The 16,333-nt window shown below is 42.0% G+C and overlaps 1 protein-coding gene across 1 annotated transcript in view; it reads left to right on the top strand.

Annotated features, from left to right (window-relative positions):
* Positions 1 to 6,036: 6,036 nt before the first annotated feature.
* The window catches only part of ptchd4 (patched domain containing 4), a 54,637-nt gene continuing 44,340 nt past the window's right edge, over positions 6,037 to 16,333 (top strand). The window contains exon 1 of the mRNA XM_047387367.1: positions 6,037 to 6,998. Coding sequence (XP_047243323.1) covers positions 6,399 to 6,998 — 600 coding nt within the window. The 5' untranslated portion in view covers positions 6,037 to 6,398. The remainder of the gene's footprint in view (positions 6,999 to 16,333) is intronic.

The raw sequence follows: 16,333 nt of genomic DNA, 5'->3' as shown, positions 1-16,333 counted from the left end.
ATTTTGCATTAAATCGAAAATCGCTATTATCTCAGAAATTTATGGTTTCTTCTCTTTTTCTGTTTGTGCTCTGCCGACTTGTTCCTGGTTTTCTCGTGGCGTGTCGCATTTTGGCAATATTATTTTGCAGCTCTGAGATCAAGTCACCTTTCAGTTTCTTTTCATCTGGTTTAGCAGGAGTATCAGGGTCGGAGTCCAGTAGTGCGGATAAGTCAGGACTCTCTCTGTCCGTGTAGGAACAGATATAGTAGTGATCGGAAACAGGAGCCGCAGCAGCGGGTGCAGCTCAATGTAAGAAGCTTGTCTACTTGCGAAGTTAGCTTGTTGATAGCAGTTACCTTTAGCCTTTAATCATGCTGGATTGTAGTTTTGGCAAAACATCCAACTAGTTCAGTCAATGCTTTGTAGAATTATTTAAACCAAAGTCACATCCATTCCTGGGTCAAAAAAGATATCTTATATGGGTATGGAGGTGTGAAAATTGAGAATACCATCTCATCAACATAACATAACAACCGCTCTGGCCGCCATCTTGGCCCGGACCGCCACCAGCTACTGTCAATGCTGTTTCTGTACGCAACAATTAATGCCATGTGCTTTCACTGAGATGGCGGATAGCGAGATAGGTGGTTCACTTTGGGACCATAACAGATGAAACAAAGCCAGATGACCCATGTTGAATTGTGTTACAACACTGAAACAAATAAGATTGCATGAGATAAGTTGATATCCCATTTTATATAACATTTTTGATGGAAAATTATGGGTTTTTATTCAGTATTTTGTGTGACCAAAAGACTCCAATATGAATTGTGTTGGATTGATGAGGCACACAGATTTCTATCAATATATTATTTCTTTTTTTTATATAAAAATTATACTTTTTGCAGCACTACAAATAATAATAAAACTGCTCCAATCTCATTTAAAAAATAATGTAACTAATGATTCAAGGTATTTTTTTTAATGAAAACTTTATGTATACTCTGTTCCCTTTTATTTTGATTACTGATCCCTGGTCTTCCAATTGATTCTTATGAACCCTCTGAGTGACCATCCCTTGATGAAAAATGTTAGTATGGAGTGTTGGTGTAGAGTGTAGAAAGTATAATGTATGTTGAAATTAGGTACTTGCCATATTATTATTTTGACTGAAAGACATTTCACCTGGGAAACATACAAATGTTTTTATATTTTCACCACTTTTTGACACCTATATGAGAAAATTATTTGTTGATATATGTTACATGCTGTAACATGGGTGACATAACTACTTCCACGACTGGGCCGTATTTGGCATGGACAGATCTGGCCCACATCAAGCTAAGTCATCAGTGGCCCATGTGTGGCATGCCTCATGTGAACTGTGCCATCATTGCCACACCTGGCCCATGTCTCGTTGTTGTCCTATTTGCCATGCCAGACCTTTGTCGGATGTGCCAGCTTGAAAACCTTCTCATTTCTCCTCCTCCCACGGCCAATCAGTGAACAGTAGTCTGTCCATGTCACATGTAGTTCCGACTCAGCCCCAGTCGTACTTGCTCAGGAGCAGAGACCAATAAAGTAGGTACCGATACGGAAAAAAACAGTAATGGAAACACTTGCATAGCAAACCGAGTGGAGTTGAGTAGGACCAAATTGAGCCAGTGGAAAAGGGGCAAAAGACACATAAAGAACAAATAAAGACGCTCTGGGTTCCGCTCTGGAAGATGTTTAGTCGACTAGCAAAGAGAGAGTTGTTCTGTCCAAACAAATAATTTAGGTGCAGTCATTCTATACTTGCCTTCCTCTTTTTTGCCACCACTCTGCTGCTGCAGGAATAAAAGCTTTGTAAAGTCAGGCTTTCCTTAAGCAGGTATACAGGTCCTTCTCAAAATATTAGCATATTGTGATAAAGTTCATTATTTTCTATAATGTCATGATGAAAATTTAACATTCAGATATTTTAGATTCATTGCACACTAACTGAAATATTTCAGGTCTTTTATTGTCTTAATACGGATGATTTTGGCATACAGCTCATGAAAACCCAAAATTCCTATCTCACAAAATTAGCATATTTCATCCGACAAATAAAAGAAAAGTGTTTTTAATACAAAAAACGTCAACCTTCAAATAATCATGTACAGTTATGCACTCAATACTTGGTCGGGAATCCTTTTGCAGAAATGACTGCTTCAATGCGGCGTGGCATGGAGGCAATCAGCCTGTGGCACTGCTGAGGTCTTATGGAGGCCCAGGATGCTTCGATAGCGGCCTTTAGCTCATCCAGAGTGTTGGGTCTTGAGTCTCTCAACGTTCTCTTCACAATATCCCACAGATTCTCTATGGGGTTCAGGTCAGGAGAGTTGGCAGGCCAATTGAGCACAGTGATACCATGGTCAGTAAACCATTTACCAGTGGTTTTGGCACTGTGAGCAGGTGCCAGGTCATGCTGAAAAATGAAATCTTCATCTCCATAAAGCTTTTGAGCAGATGGAAGCATGAACTGCTCCAAAATCTCCTGATAGCTAGCTGCATTGACCCTGCCCTTAATAAAACACAGTGGACCAACACCAGCAGCTGACACGGCACCCCAGACCATCACTGACTGTGGGTACTTGACACTGGACTTCTGGCATTTTGGCATTTCCTTCTCCCCAGTCTTCCTCCAGACTCTGGCACCTTGATTTCCGAATGACATGCAGAATTTGCTTTCATCCGAAAAAAGTACTTTGGACCACTGAGCAACATTCCAGTGCTGCTTCTCTGTAGCCCAGGTCAGGCGCTTCTGCTGCTGTTTCTGGTTCAAAAGTGGCTTGACCTGGGGAATGCGGCACCTGTAGCCCATTTCCTGCACACGCCTGTGTACGGTGGCTCTGGATGTTTCAACTCCAGACTCAGTCCACTGCTTCCGCAGGTCCCCCAAGGTCTGGAATCGGCCCTTCTCCACAATCTTCCTCAGGGTCCGGTCACCTCTTCTCGTTGTGCAGCGTTTTCTGACACACTTTTTCCTTCCCACAGACTTCCCACTGAGGTGCCTTGATACAGCACTCTGGGAACAGCTTATTCGTTCAGAAATTTCTTTCTGTGTCTTACCCTCTTGCTTGAGGGTGTCAATAGTGGCCTTCTGGACAGCAGTCAGGTCGGCAGTCTTACCCATGATTGGGGTTTTGAGTGATGAACCAGGCTGGGAGTTTTAAAGGCCTCAGGAATCTTTTGCAGATGTTTAGAGTTAACTCATTGATTCAGATGATTAGGTTCATAGCTCGTTTAGAGACCCTTTTAATTATATGCTAATTTTGTGAGATAGGAATTTTGGGTTTTCATGAGCTGTATGCCAAAATCATCCGTATTAAGACAATAAAAGACCTGAAATATTTCAGTTAGTGTGCAATGAATCTAAAATATATGAATGTTAAATTTTCATCATTACATTATGGAAAATAATGAACTTTATCACAATATGCTAATATTTTGAGAAGGACCTGTATAATCTGGGTCAGGAACAATGATGGTAATCACCTTGAGCAATTAGATCAGGCTGACTAGCTCTTTATAGACTTGGAGATCATCCTTACAAGGACTACATCAATAAACTGAAGAGTATACAGGTTACATTTACTGTGCAGAAAGCTTAAATAAATCTTAACCTTGAGCTTGGGTTGCTTTAACAGGGGAGAAGAAATGTATAAGAAATCTAACATTTAAATCCCTGATTAAAAACTCAAAAAAATAAATTTCTCTTTTTTCAGGAAAATAGCAGTTCCTCTGTACCTTAATATATTATAATCCATTAAAAAACATCCATACCCTCTGACGTTTTATCATGTTACAACTACAAGTATCCAAAGATTTGAACAACTGAAAATGGAAAGAGTATGGCACAACTGGAAACCTACAAGAAGGTCCATCTAAGTTAACAGGACCCGCAAGGAAAAGATCTATCAGAGAAGCAGCCCAGAGGTCTATGATGACTCTGTAGGAGATTCACAGCTGGAAGAAAATGTTGAACACAACAACGATTAGTTTGTCAGAGAATTTATGTCTGTAACCCAGATGTATTTAAATGTTTAAATGCATCTTTATTAGCCAATAAGTATACGTCTGAGTTGGGCTCCTATATTATTACTCCATGGCCATGGTGCTCAATGTGTTATGGAGTGATGAGCAGAGGATCTCTGACCTTGGAGCCAAGAGGCATGATGTTGTTGCAGAGACCCAAGCAGAAGCAGGCAGCTAGAAGCACTACTTAAAATGCTGCAGAGTCCAGCAGGAGTTTAAATAGGCCTCCCACATTTAAAGGGTATGCTTCACATATTCTACACAGTGTGTGAAAGATCCCGCGTGAAACAGCAGCACAGGTTGAGTGCCTGAATTAGCTTACAGGGGGAGCTTCATTTGTACCCTCCAAAGATTTAGCCTTCATGAAAGAGTGTCAAGTAGAAAGACAGCCTTAAAAAGTCTTGTTTGTATTTTGTCTCAAGCAAGGTCTAAAGCAGAATTTGATCTTACATTTTGAACTATTTAAAATATTTTTATTTATCTATAGTTAAATTAAATTTAATTGTATTCAAAATCTTAATAAACATATATAAATGTTTTAGATCTATGTTTTTGGCATTAATGGGAGGCACCTGATGGTTTGGGGGCCCTAAGCAGCAGCTTATTTCGCTTCTGCCTTGGACCACTCTGGCCAAAAAACTGAAACTTATCTTTATGGCCAACATGCAAAACACTATGTGTGGAGGAAAACTAACAATGCATCTCACCATGAACACACTACCTCCTCTGTGACACATGGTGGAGGCAGCATCATGCTGAGGGGATGCTTTTCTTCAGCAGGGAAATAGAAGATGGTCCAAGATGATGGGAAGATTGATGGAGCTAAATACAGATGAATCCTGGAAGAAAACCTGTTAGAGGCTGTGAAGTACTTGAAACAGCTGGACAACGATTGTTATCATAGTTTAAAACAAGTTTAAAATTATTCTTCAAAAATCTACAATACTTACAGCTAATGGCTTGCAAATGTGGTTTTACAAAGTTTTGTAGGCTGAATAAAAATACATGCAACACTTATGTAGAAAAAGCCTTGCCTCATTCTTCTCTCTGTCTGAGTCCTCCATAATTGCTCTTTTTGAGAGGCCCAGCAGCAGTCCCACTGCTAGTTTTATCCATCTTCCCATCAACTGACCAGCTTCCCTTTTCAGGTTGAAGAACATCTTTCCCACAGAGGTTGTGTTTGGGATGATGTGTTGCATTCATTTTTTACACATGGCCTTGTAATCACTGTGCTCCAAATATATACAGCTAGACTGCAGAGAAAAGAATAACTACTTATGAATGTTTAAAACATATTTGTCTCCTGATTCCATAATGAATAATGGTCTATATTGCTAGCTTCAAGACTTCAGTAAAACCGTATTACCAAATAGAGTTGAACTATTCATAATGGCTGCCTTATGTATTTTCAATTTGAACCACATATCACATCCAATATAGGCTACATTTCTTATATGTTCTGAACTTTTAGTGTATTTTCAAACGTACTGCTATAAAACAGTAGGTCACTAATTATTTCACCCTCCCTTTGTATTTTTGTTCTGAACAGTTGAATGTTCTAGTAATTTTTTAAAGTAGGACTTTGAGCCAATTTGCTGTTTAATGGTTGCAATATCTTGTTGTATACTGGGACACAAAAGATATAGCTTGGGGCATGTAACCAAGGTAATGCCTGGAGTTCATAGGAGTAATAAGACCAAAAGGACACAAACGGTTGAACACAAATAAACTCAGGTAGGTCTTGCTTCCTGGAACCAGTCACACCACCTTCTCTGGCCTGCATGTGCCACTCAGGGTGGAGGCAGCACAAGCTGGGTTTTCCCCATTCATGAAGCCAACTGACTCGTTCCTGCCAGCGCTAGTGGTCATTCAGCCACCTGCAGGAGCATTTTACAATTCCCATGTTCTTCCTAAAATAACCAAGCAACATTACTGCACCCCTCCATCACCCCTTCCCTAACTCCTCCCCACCCTCAGCCACATGGTTCCAGTTATATACATAAATCAGGCGCCGCCGCCGCTGTGAGAGGCTGTGTAGGCAGACAGGAGGCACACATGCACACCGCACCGCCGCGGCTCATCGCCGCCACTGCAGCCGGAGTGCAGCGGAGCAGACTCGGAGACAGAATGGCCTGAGCTTAGCTCGACTCGATCGCCTGATGCGGCGATGCTCCTCTGACCGCCGTCCGCCTGTCCGTGCGCGTCCGCCCGTCTGGCCGCGCATTGCTGCAGTGCTGTTTTTTCCAGGTGTTGTGTGCGCGTGAGTGCGAGTTTGTGTGCGTGCGCGTGTTGTACAGCCTGGTGTAATTCTCTTACGGATTGTACTGAGCCGGGGAACAGGAGTCTGATGTCACATGTGCTTCATCGGAGGAGACGGGGCATCTGCGAGCCGGATTTTGTGGAGGATGCTGCGGCAAGTGATACACAGAGGGCTCAAGGCTTCCTTCTACTGGCTCGGCTTATTCGTTAGCAGGCACCCCGTCTTCTTCCTCACCGTCCCCGCGGTGCTCACCATCATCTTCGGATCCACAGTGCTGAGCCGATTCAAGCCCGAGCGGGACCTGGAGGTGCTGGTCGCCCCGACACACAGCCTGGCCAAGATCGAGCGCAGCCTTGCCAACAGCCTGTTTCCCATCGACCAGTCCAAGCACAAGCTGTACTCGGATCTGCACACGCCGGGCAGATATGGCAGGCTGATCCTGCTGGCCAGGTCCGGGGGCAACATTTTGGAGCTGGCCGACCAGGTCCTACAGGTCCACAAGCAGGTGCTGGCGCTGCGCGTCACCTACAAGGGGTTCAACTACACGTTCGCGCACCTGTGCGTGCTGAGCCACAGGGACAAGCGCTGCCTCCTGGATGATATCATCACCATCTTCGAGGACATCCAGCAGGCTGTCCTCTCCAACAGCACTTTCCACAAGGTGCCCCTGAGCTACCCGAACACCACTCTAAAGGTGAGCTGCTGATGCAAGCCAGCCGGGCTCGTGCACGGTGCCGTGTTGCAGGCTGGCCCTCTCAGAGCGCGCAATAATTTCTGAATGAACGGGGTTGAGTTGCGTGTGGGGCTTGCAGATTGCTGCATTTATCAACCGGCGAGGGAAGCCTCTATGTAGCACATACAAGCTGGCTATTTTAGTGCTCTGCAGGTTAATTGATTGGCTGCATGTAACCACAGAGCACTGCTCTCCTCTGCTCTTCCACTCACACACACACACACACACGCACAGGGATATCCTCGTTTTTTTCTCTTTTTGATGCAGTGTCTCCCTCCCGCTTTTTCCCTTTGCTGTCACCGCTGTCACAGCAGCTGCTGGGATTCTGCCTGCACACATGCACCTCCATTATTCCAAACCGAGCGTGCACGCACGGAGACGCAGGTGCACCTTCAGACCAAGGAGGCCAACATATACCTGAAGTGCAGATGTGCCACAGCAGGAATGATCAGATGTTTGCATTTGGCTTTTACCTTGAAATTCCAACACAAACATGCAGTTCATCCAGGAATCTACAATGCAGAGGTGGTTCTTTCATTAATTCAAGCTCCTCATTCTGCAACCTATGTAGCATAGTTTTTAAAAATTATAAATCAATTTCTGAAAATAGTCAATCATAGTAGAAAAACTCAGATTATTAAATGTAAAACAAACCCCAGTCTTAGTTTGTCTTAATGCTAAAAAGTGTTGGAAATGCTATTTGTTTTTTATTTTATTTTTTTATGATGTGGAGCAGGTTCGACCAGTCTAAGTAGTTGAATTTTTCAGCTAGAGAAGATCATATGCAGTCAAAACTCCATTAAAAAAAAGGACGAAATGAGGATGAATAATAAGAATCTTGGTTTAAATACCAACATCGGTGTCACTAAATGGCCATTTTTATAGACTCAAAATTTATAAAATACAAATTTACAACAGAAAAATGTGTTTGGAGTACAACTGATCTTTATGTTCCTCGGTGCTCATGTTGTCCCCTTACAGAATACCACCCAGGGTGGTGAGTCATAATCACCTATATCAAAAACAGCTAGTGCTACAATTTCATGTAGATGACATCAGCATCAGCCGACAAATGCTTAAAAATAAAATATTTACATAAAGACATGCAGATGAGGATTTGAGCTGCACGAAGATCTGAGCAACATCTAATGTATCTAATGCAATGTGCAACCCTAATTCCAGTCTGTTGGATGACGGGCACTGTAGCAACTTGTATTTTGAACTCCAGCTGATGATACGATGAGGTACTGGGAGACACAGTACTGGTCAGCAGTTCATATCCACTCATCACATATGTATTCTAGGCTTCTTTCTTCATGACGGACTCCTCACACAATATTAAACTGAGTGGCTCTTAAAGACAGGAATTGAGAGCACAGTGGGAAGCGATACATGTTTTTCAAAAGTTTGGCCAATAAAAGTTTGAAAAGTGTGATGTGCGTTTGTGATTAAACCCTCAATGCTTTGCTGCAAAAGTCTGAAACAAACATACTGACATTTTTAAACATTCATTTTTGCAAAACAGCTCAAGCTGAGTCAGATCAGACAAAGAACATCTGTGAACATCTATTTTTAATTATTGCCGATGATTATCTATTGTATTTAGGTCTGGACCATTCTAACCAGGGCCACATGTGGCTTTTTGGCCCCTCCACTGTGGCTCTTACAAAACCATATAAGCAATGTTTTTAATTCTAAAGGCAATAAAAGAAAGGTTGGTCTTCACAGTTGTTCTGTATGGTCTTTTTTTTGCAGTGTAGAATATCTACAACAGGAAGGAATGAATTGCACAAAGCTTTTCAAAGCTATGTCATGTTTTTTAGCTTCAAACTAAGTGCTTTATATTTTTAAGTGGGCTACCTATCTTTCTTCATTTTCTATATTTAAGGAAAGGGCTCACTCAGCTGAACACATTCTACAAAATATAGTGTTTTTGCTGTGTAAAAGTTAGATGCTTCATTTTGTCAAATAGAAATACATTTTAGTTAAACTTCCTTATCTTTCAAAATAAAACATTTAGTAAATATTTATAAAATCTATAATTTTTGTGGCTCTAGACTAATTTTATGTTGTAGCACCGAGGGGAACAGTGGCTTTTTGAATTGAAAAGGTTGCTGACTGTTGATCTAAACCTCTCTGTTCCTCCTGAAGAAAAGCAAACCCACAGCATGATGCTGCCACCACCATTTTTAGTAGTGGGCAGGGTGTGGTCAGGGTGTTTTGCCCGTGGGGCAATAAGTTTAGTTCTGGTCTCATCGGACCAGAGCAGATTCTTCCACAGCTTTGCCTTGTCTACTACATGACTTCCGGCTAACATTAAACAGGACTTTTTATGGCTTTCTTTAAACAATTCAGCAATCTTGCACTCTTCTATCTCAAGGTCAAAGATGTGGAGAGCACATTTAATATTTGTATTGCTGACAGATTTTCCCCCAAGACCTGTGGATCTCTGCAGCTCCTCTAGGGTCAGTCAGTTTAGGTGGATGGCCATTTCTCGATAGGTGTGCAGTTGGTCAATCCTCTTTCCATTTTCTGATAATGGATTGAACAGAGCTCTGCGGGATGTTCACAGCTTGAGATATTGTTTTATAACCTGACCCTCCACAGCTTTCTCCCTGACCTGTCTGCTGTGTTCCTTGGTCTTCATGATGCTGTTTTTTTCTCTAACGTTCTCTAACAAACCTCTTAGGCTTTCACAGAACAACTGGCTTTCACAGAACATCTATTTAAGTGACTTGGCTGCATCTGATTTTATTTAATGATAAAGGAGTAAAAGGGGCTCGTCAGATTTTTTTATTTATTGTAAAGTTATTTTAAAACCATGTCTTATTAACCTCTACTTCCCAATTATGGTGGTATTTTGTGTTGGTCTGGCACATAAAATCCCAGTGAAATAGAAGCCATTAAGAAGCTTATGACAATTCTTGTTAGATGTGTAATCATTCTTCTTTGAAAAATGAGTGCAGTCAACTTTAATTGTATTTGTTGGTGTCTGGAATAGAAAAGTTGAGGTTGGGGTATTCCAGAAGCTTCAAGTTTGCCTTTTTTGTGTATTCCAAAACCAGAAGTGGTGTGTGTTTGTGATCGCTTAAGCCCAAAATTATTCCCCTTGCAGATTTAGGTTTAATCTTTTAATATCACCAAAATGTTTCTTCTGACTAGACCTTTTGGATTGGTCTTGACTTGAGTCTCTGGAGGGAACTAAAAATTAGGGTGATGGCAAGGAGGCCTTTAACTTCAAACAGTTGGTGCTCATCACCAGAGATAAATCGTCACAATACAAGCTGAAACATGTAAAACGCTTCTTTTGAGTTTAAATGCTTCAAAGCATATAATTATTTTTGAGAAAAGTATAAATATTGACCAACATACCATTTTTAATAAAATGAAATAAAATCAGATATTTTTTGTAGTTGATGCCTGCAGTTGATGTTTGGCTCATATGCTGTTAGAAACAAATTGCTTGGTTGAATGAAAATAATTTTGAATCCAAATCGGACAGGGGTATGAAGTCTTTTGGACTTCACTGCAGTTGTTGATTCCGGTGAAGTTGAATAATTTCTAATGTAGGCCTCTTTCTTCGTTATTCTACCCACGTTATTCAATTCACCTGAACCATTGCCAGCAAAAGAGACCGTCAGCATGATGCTGCCAACACCATGCTTGACATTTGGTAGAACTGTTTTTAGCTCTTAAAGCTTTAACTGAACTCACCCAGAAATCTTTTTTGCCATTCTGACTGTACAACTTTTTTTCCCAGAGGATCTTTAGCTTGCCCAGGAGGGCAGCTGCAAATTTCACTCAAGCTTGAAGATATACATTTTGGAGCAGGCTTCTTCTTCTCATTCCATAGTGTGGACATTATTCAGATATCACCCAGTTTCTGAAAAGTTTGAGCCTTGAAGGTTCCTGCTTGGTCTTAAACATCCTAATGAATTCCTTTTCATCCGAGGATGTTTGTTTGGATCAGATGGTGGAAACCTTGGACACAGTTGGGTGTTCCAACAGATCAATGATTGCAAACTCACATTAGAACTAAAACCTGTTTGAAAATCATTGTCCATTCTTAAAAATCGGGTCTTCTGTCTGTAAACCAACCAAATGAAATGATCTGTACCAATTTTGAGAAGAAGAACGTGAAATACTCTGCCAGAATTAAATCAGAAGCTTGGCGAAGGCTTCAAAAAGCCTGTGGTATCTCTACAACTTAATTATGTTTATTTATCCAAATATTAGTGGTCGTGTGTCTATAAATTTCAGCCTGTTTTGTATAACTTGTGTGGCTTAGATAAATTCCACAATAAATCTAAACCCTGTGCTCCTTAATTGTATTTTTAAGATTCACTGTGATTTTATCCTAGAGTTAAGAGTCCACCTTCAACAATAACAAAGCTTTCATATGCATCATTTAAAGCTGCAAATTAATATGGCATCCATTTAGATGATGAGTGGATACAACTGGACGGGGTGCACTTTGTCAGAGTCTGAGTTTAGTGGGGAGGCGATCCAAGTTGCTGCTGCAGAGAGAGGTACAACTTAATAATATGACAATTTCTTCCTAAAGATCTCAGTGCTGATACTAATACATTGCCATAGTAAAGTTGTTAGACATCAAGTAAATAGCATGAAACCTAACAATTTAGAGCTTTTTTAATTTTTGGGTAAGAAAAGCTGGAAATATATTAATGTTGAAGAATGGATGCATAAGTCATGCCTAAATCTATTCAGACTGAGGTGATGGAGATTCTTTTAATTGCCTTTTTTTGTATCTATTGTAATTGCACATGCATGACAGGAATAATTGGATTATTGTAATTAGATGAATTAGATCAAGATAGCACAGTTGTTCGTGATGTGTAGTGATGTAATGTCTTTTATGTATTTTCTTTACAATAAACCTAGATTTGCCTCCAGATAGCACATATTACACAACATCTGTTCAGATATTGTGCAAAGAAAGTACACCCTTGTTCAGTTATAGGTTTTTAAGTATAAAGATATATTATTCTATAACAAATATAACCTCAATTTACACAAACACAAATAGATTCCACTGGGTCATTATATATTAAACAAAACCAATGCTAAAACAGAAAATGCTGTAGGTGAGAAGTAAGTACACCCCTGCTGCTTCCACAATATTTAAAAGAGAAAGGAATATTAGCATATATGAGTACCTGTACAAAAGCAGGAGATTTAGCAGTTTGCTGTTCTAGGGTGTTTGGGTGTGTGCTAGCACAATGACAAGGAGGAAAGATATCGGCAATTAGCCTAGTGGAGCAACTATTGCTGCCCTTTGATCTCGGTACCTCAGAAGTTATTAGTCCATTTACAAATAATTTGAAGTCCGTCCTTCTATGGTAATTATTGCTCGTGAATAAAACTGTTGAGAGAGTTGCCAGACCTACAGGTGGATGTTCCAGCAAGCTTCCCCACTGGTTAGCAGGCAAAGCTCCGAGAAATGATGAGAAAAAATCTCCATGTTGAACTCCATGTTGAAGACCATGTTAGCATGTTGAATGTATGAGAGGTCAGTCAGAAAAACATGAAACTAGTATGGTTTTTTTGGAATTGTTGCCAGCAGAATGTGACTTAGAGTTGTGAAGTTTCATCTGAATGAACTACAATACTTCTGGGGATGTCGTTCAGAGGGATGAGACCATATGAGGTATTAATAATGGAAAACACCATGTTTGGGAAAAACCAAACACAGTATCTCAGCACAAACACTCAATACCAACTTTGAAGCTGGATGACTTCTGCACTTTCCAGTTAACTGCAAACCCATAGTATTCTAGGAGCCATAAGGAGATGTCCACTAAACCAAATGCTAAAGATTGGTCAAAACTAGTTTGTGCAAGCAACCACATAGTGTAGAGAGAAGAGTAACAAAATGACTAATACAGTCATAGATTAGGTTAATTGGTCTCTCTAAATTGCCCTTAGGTGTATAAATGAGTGTGTGCATGGTTGTTTGTGTGTGTTGCCCTGTGATGGACTGACGACTTGTCCAGGGTGTACCCTGCCTCTCGCCCATAGACTGCTGGAGATAGGCACCAGCTCCCCCGCGACCCACTATGGAATAAGCGGTAGAAAATGACTGACTGACTGACAGTCATAGATGATATTTCAGATAAGATAGACTTTATTAATCTCACAATGGAGAAATTCACTTGTTAAAGCAACTCTTAGTAACACACAAGCAGGGTGCAAATAGGGGGGTAAATCAAGAGTATTATGAATAAAGAATTGTTCTTATTATGGTCTGTCATCTTGGCGCTAGTGCTGCTTCTTTTTCTTCTGCAGGCGGTACGCAACAAATTCAGAGGTGCATACCGCCACCTACTGTACATCATTGTATAACTCCACCCACTATATTCTATGTTTTAGTTTTGTATTTCATAAAAATAAGAACAATGCTTTATTTATAATACTCTTGATTTCTCCCCCTATCTCCCCTCTGTTCCTAATATTCCTTTTAGACTGAATTATCTCCCATTACCTTTATCTGTCATCCAATCCCGGCTCTACATTTACTGGGGGTGAGGAGTGTGACAGCGCATGCGCAACGCGAATCGACTTACTCTGTGCTCCACTAACCAGCCTGAGATCACGTGACACCAAGTCGCTGATGTAAATTCGTATTCTCATAGAAAATAAATCGTATTCACAAACTGTTATAGCATATTGTATTCATAAATAATAAACCAAAACTGTAAACTTGAACTTTGTGTTTGTAATTTCTTGAAACTGTAACATTTTATTTTGTATTCTTATTGAGAAAATATAGAATACCTCTTTTGGATTTTACTTATGCACAACTATTGACTAATATGCACACAATTCCATCTTTACATACAAATGACAGCGTTCTTACCCCATACAGATAGTCAGGAAAATGTGCAATCAAAGAAAAACAAGGTAAATGTGCAAAAACAAGTAGTAAAAATAGAATAAAATAAAATAACGTATATACAATAAGTAGTGGAGGTGACTGTGCTAAAATGACAATGATTGCAGGTATTTACGAATACAGAGGTTATTACACGTGTTATTATACAACAGAATTGAATAGTCTGACAGCGGTGGGGATGAAGGACCTGTCGTAGGGCTCCTTCCTGCACTGAGGGTGTCTCATTTGGCCACTGAAGGCTTCAGAGGTTTTGTCCATGATGGATGTGAGCTTGGCTAGCATCCTCCTCTCACCACAGAGTCAAATGGGTAGCCCAGGGCAGAGCTGGCCCTCCTAATCAGCTTGGTCAGGCTGTTCCTGTCCCACTCTGTGCTGCCTGGGGCCCACCAGATGACAATGTAGAGAATAGCAAAGACTACAACAGTCATAAAAAGTCCTGAGCCAATGCCTGCACAGTCCAAAAACTTCAGTCTCCTCAGATAGAGGCGACTCTGGCCCTTCTTGTTCAGGGTGTTGGTGTTATGGGACCAGCCCAGTTTATTGTTGAGGGTAACACCCAGGTACCTAAAACTGTCCACTAACTAAATGTCTACCCCCTGGGTGTTCACTGGTCAGTGAAGTGGTGTCCTTCTCCTGAAGTTGATCACCATCTTCTACATCTTACTGGTGTTCAAGCACAGGTGGTCGCTCTCTACCAGTCCACAAAGTCCATGATGACCGACCGGTACTCTAGCTCGATCCCCTCAGACACACAGCCCACAATGGCTGAGCTCTCAGAGAACGTCTGGAGATGACTGCTGTCCTTGTTGTAGGTGAAGTCCACGGTGTAAAGGGTGAAAAGAAATGGTGACAGGACAGTCCCCCCGCGGGGCCCCAATGCTGCAGACTACTACCTCTGACAGCTAACACCCTCACACAGCCTCACGTACTGTGGCTGGTCAGTGAGGTTATTAATGGTCCAAGCAGCAAGGTGTTCATCCACTCCCGCATCCTCCAGCTTCCCCCCGCAGCAGCGTCAGTCTGATGGTGTTAAAAGCGCTGGAGAAGTCAAAAAATATAAGTCTCACAGCACTCCCACTGGTCTCTAGGTGAGTAAGCGCCTGTTGCGGCAGGTACATGACAGGGTCCTCTACTCCGATGTTGGGCCTCTGGGCAAACTGCAGTGGGTCCAAGGTGGTGGGCGCTGTGTACACTCCGAATGGGGTGTGCTGGAAGCATAGGTGTGGAGGAGCTGGCTGTAGGTGAAGGTAGTCAGGGGAAGGGAGGAGTGGCTGTTGGGGTGGATATTTGTGAAGTGGGGGGAGCAGGACAGGGGGGCAGGGCTGCTACTCCAGCTTCTTCCCCTAGTCCTTCTTACACCTAATGATCCTCCACTGGAGGTGCAGAGCATGCCCCAGTATGTGGTCTGGAAACAATCCTGCAATCTTTCATTGGCCTCCTCAGTTCAAACTTTCACCGACCTTTTCTGTGCTCGCTTTCTTCTCACCGTGGGGGTGTATTGGGGGACCAGATGGAGAAGGTTTTGGTCGGATTGTCCAAGCGAGGGGCGGGGGGGCAGAGGTGTAAGCGTCCTTCAAATTAGCATACAGTAGGTCCAGCGTCTTGTTGTCCCTCGTATGGAAGAGTGGCGTAGAGGATTAAAGTCCTCGCTGATCACCAGGAGGGCCCGGGAATGCTGTGTCTAGATCTGGGTGACTGCAGCATCGGCCAGGGGCGGGTTGTACACGCATAACACCATTACATGGCCAAAGGGAGTAAGGCCGCATACCCACGATAAGCAACTCCAAGTCTTCACGTGGACATGCGTTCCGTTACACCACCTCTCATTCACAATCACAGCCAGCCCTCCTTTCTTGTTACCGCTCTCTGCCACACTCCGGTCTGCGCACACGAATTTGAACCCATCCGGTATATGTCCACTTAACCACATCTCCGTAAAACACACGAGGCTGCACTCCTGGTCTTCCTTCTGGTGTTGCGTCAGTGCGGCCAGCTCCTCTGCCTTGTTGGAGATAGAGTGGCTTTTGCCGTAATCACAGAGGGCAGATATGGTCTGTACCTCTGCTTCATATGCCCTCTTCTGCAGCCTCTGCTTCTCCTCTGTATCTCTGCAGGAATCTCCGGCTTCGTCGCATGGTGAAACACAGTGGTGTTGGTCCCATGTGTAGACAACGGGGCCACTATTAAATCCATATGAGTTCCCCAGTGCAGACTAAGAGTGCCGAAAACAGGAAAAAGCCAAAAACAACAATATTAAAAGTTGGCTTCCCATGTGCAGAACTGCAGTGTTTCACCCACTCTAAAGAAAATAGAGAAACACCTCCATAAACACTTAAAAATAGGAAAAGTAGGAAAAGGGGATGCAGAGCCGATATTACTTGCT

This window comes from Girardinichthys multiradiatus, chromosome 15 (assembly GCF_021462225.1).
Source record: "Girardinichthys multiradiatus isolate DD_20200921_A chromosome 15, DD_fGirMul_XY1, whole genome shotgun sequence".
Taxonomy (NCBI): Eukaryota; Metazoa; Chordata; class Actinopteri; order Cyprinodontiformes; family Goodeidae; genus Girardinichthys; species Girardinichthys multiradiatus.
The sequence above is the reverse complement of the archived record's forward strand: the minus strand, read 5'-3'. Positions and strand labels throughout refer to the sequence as shown.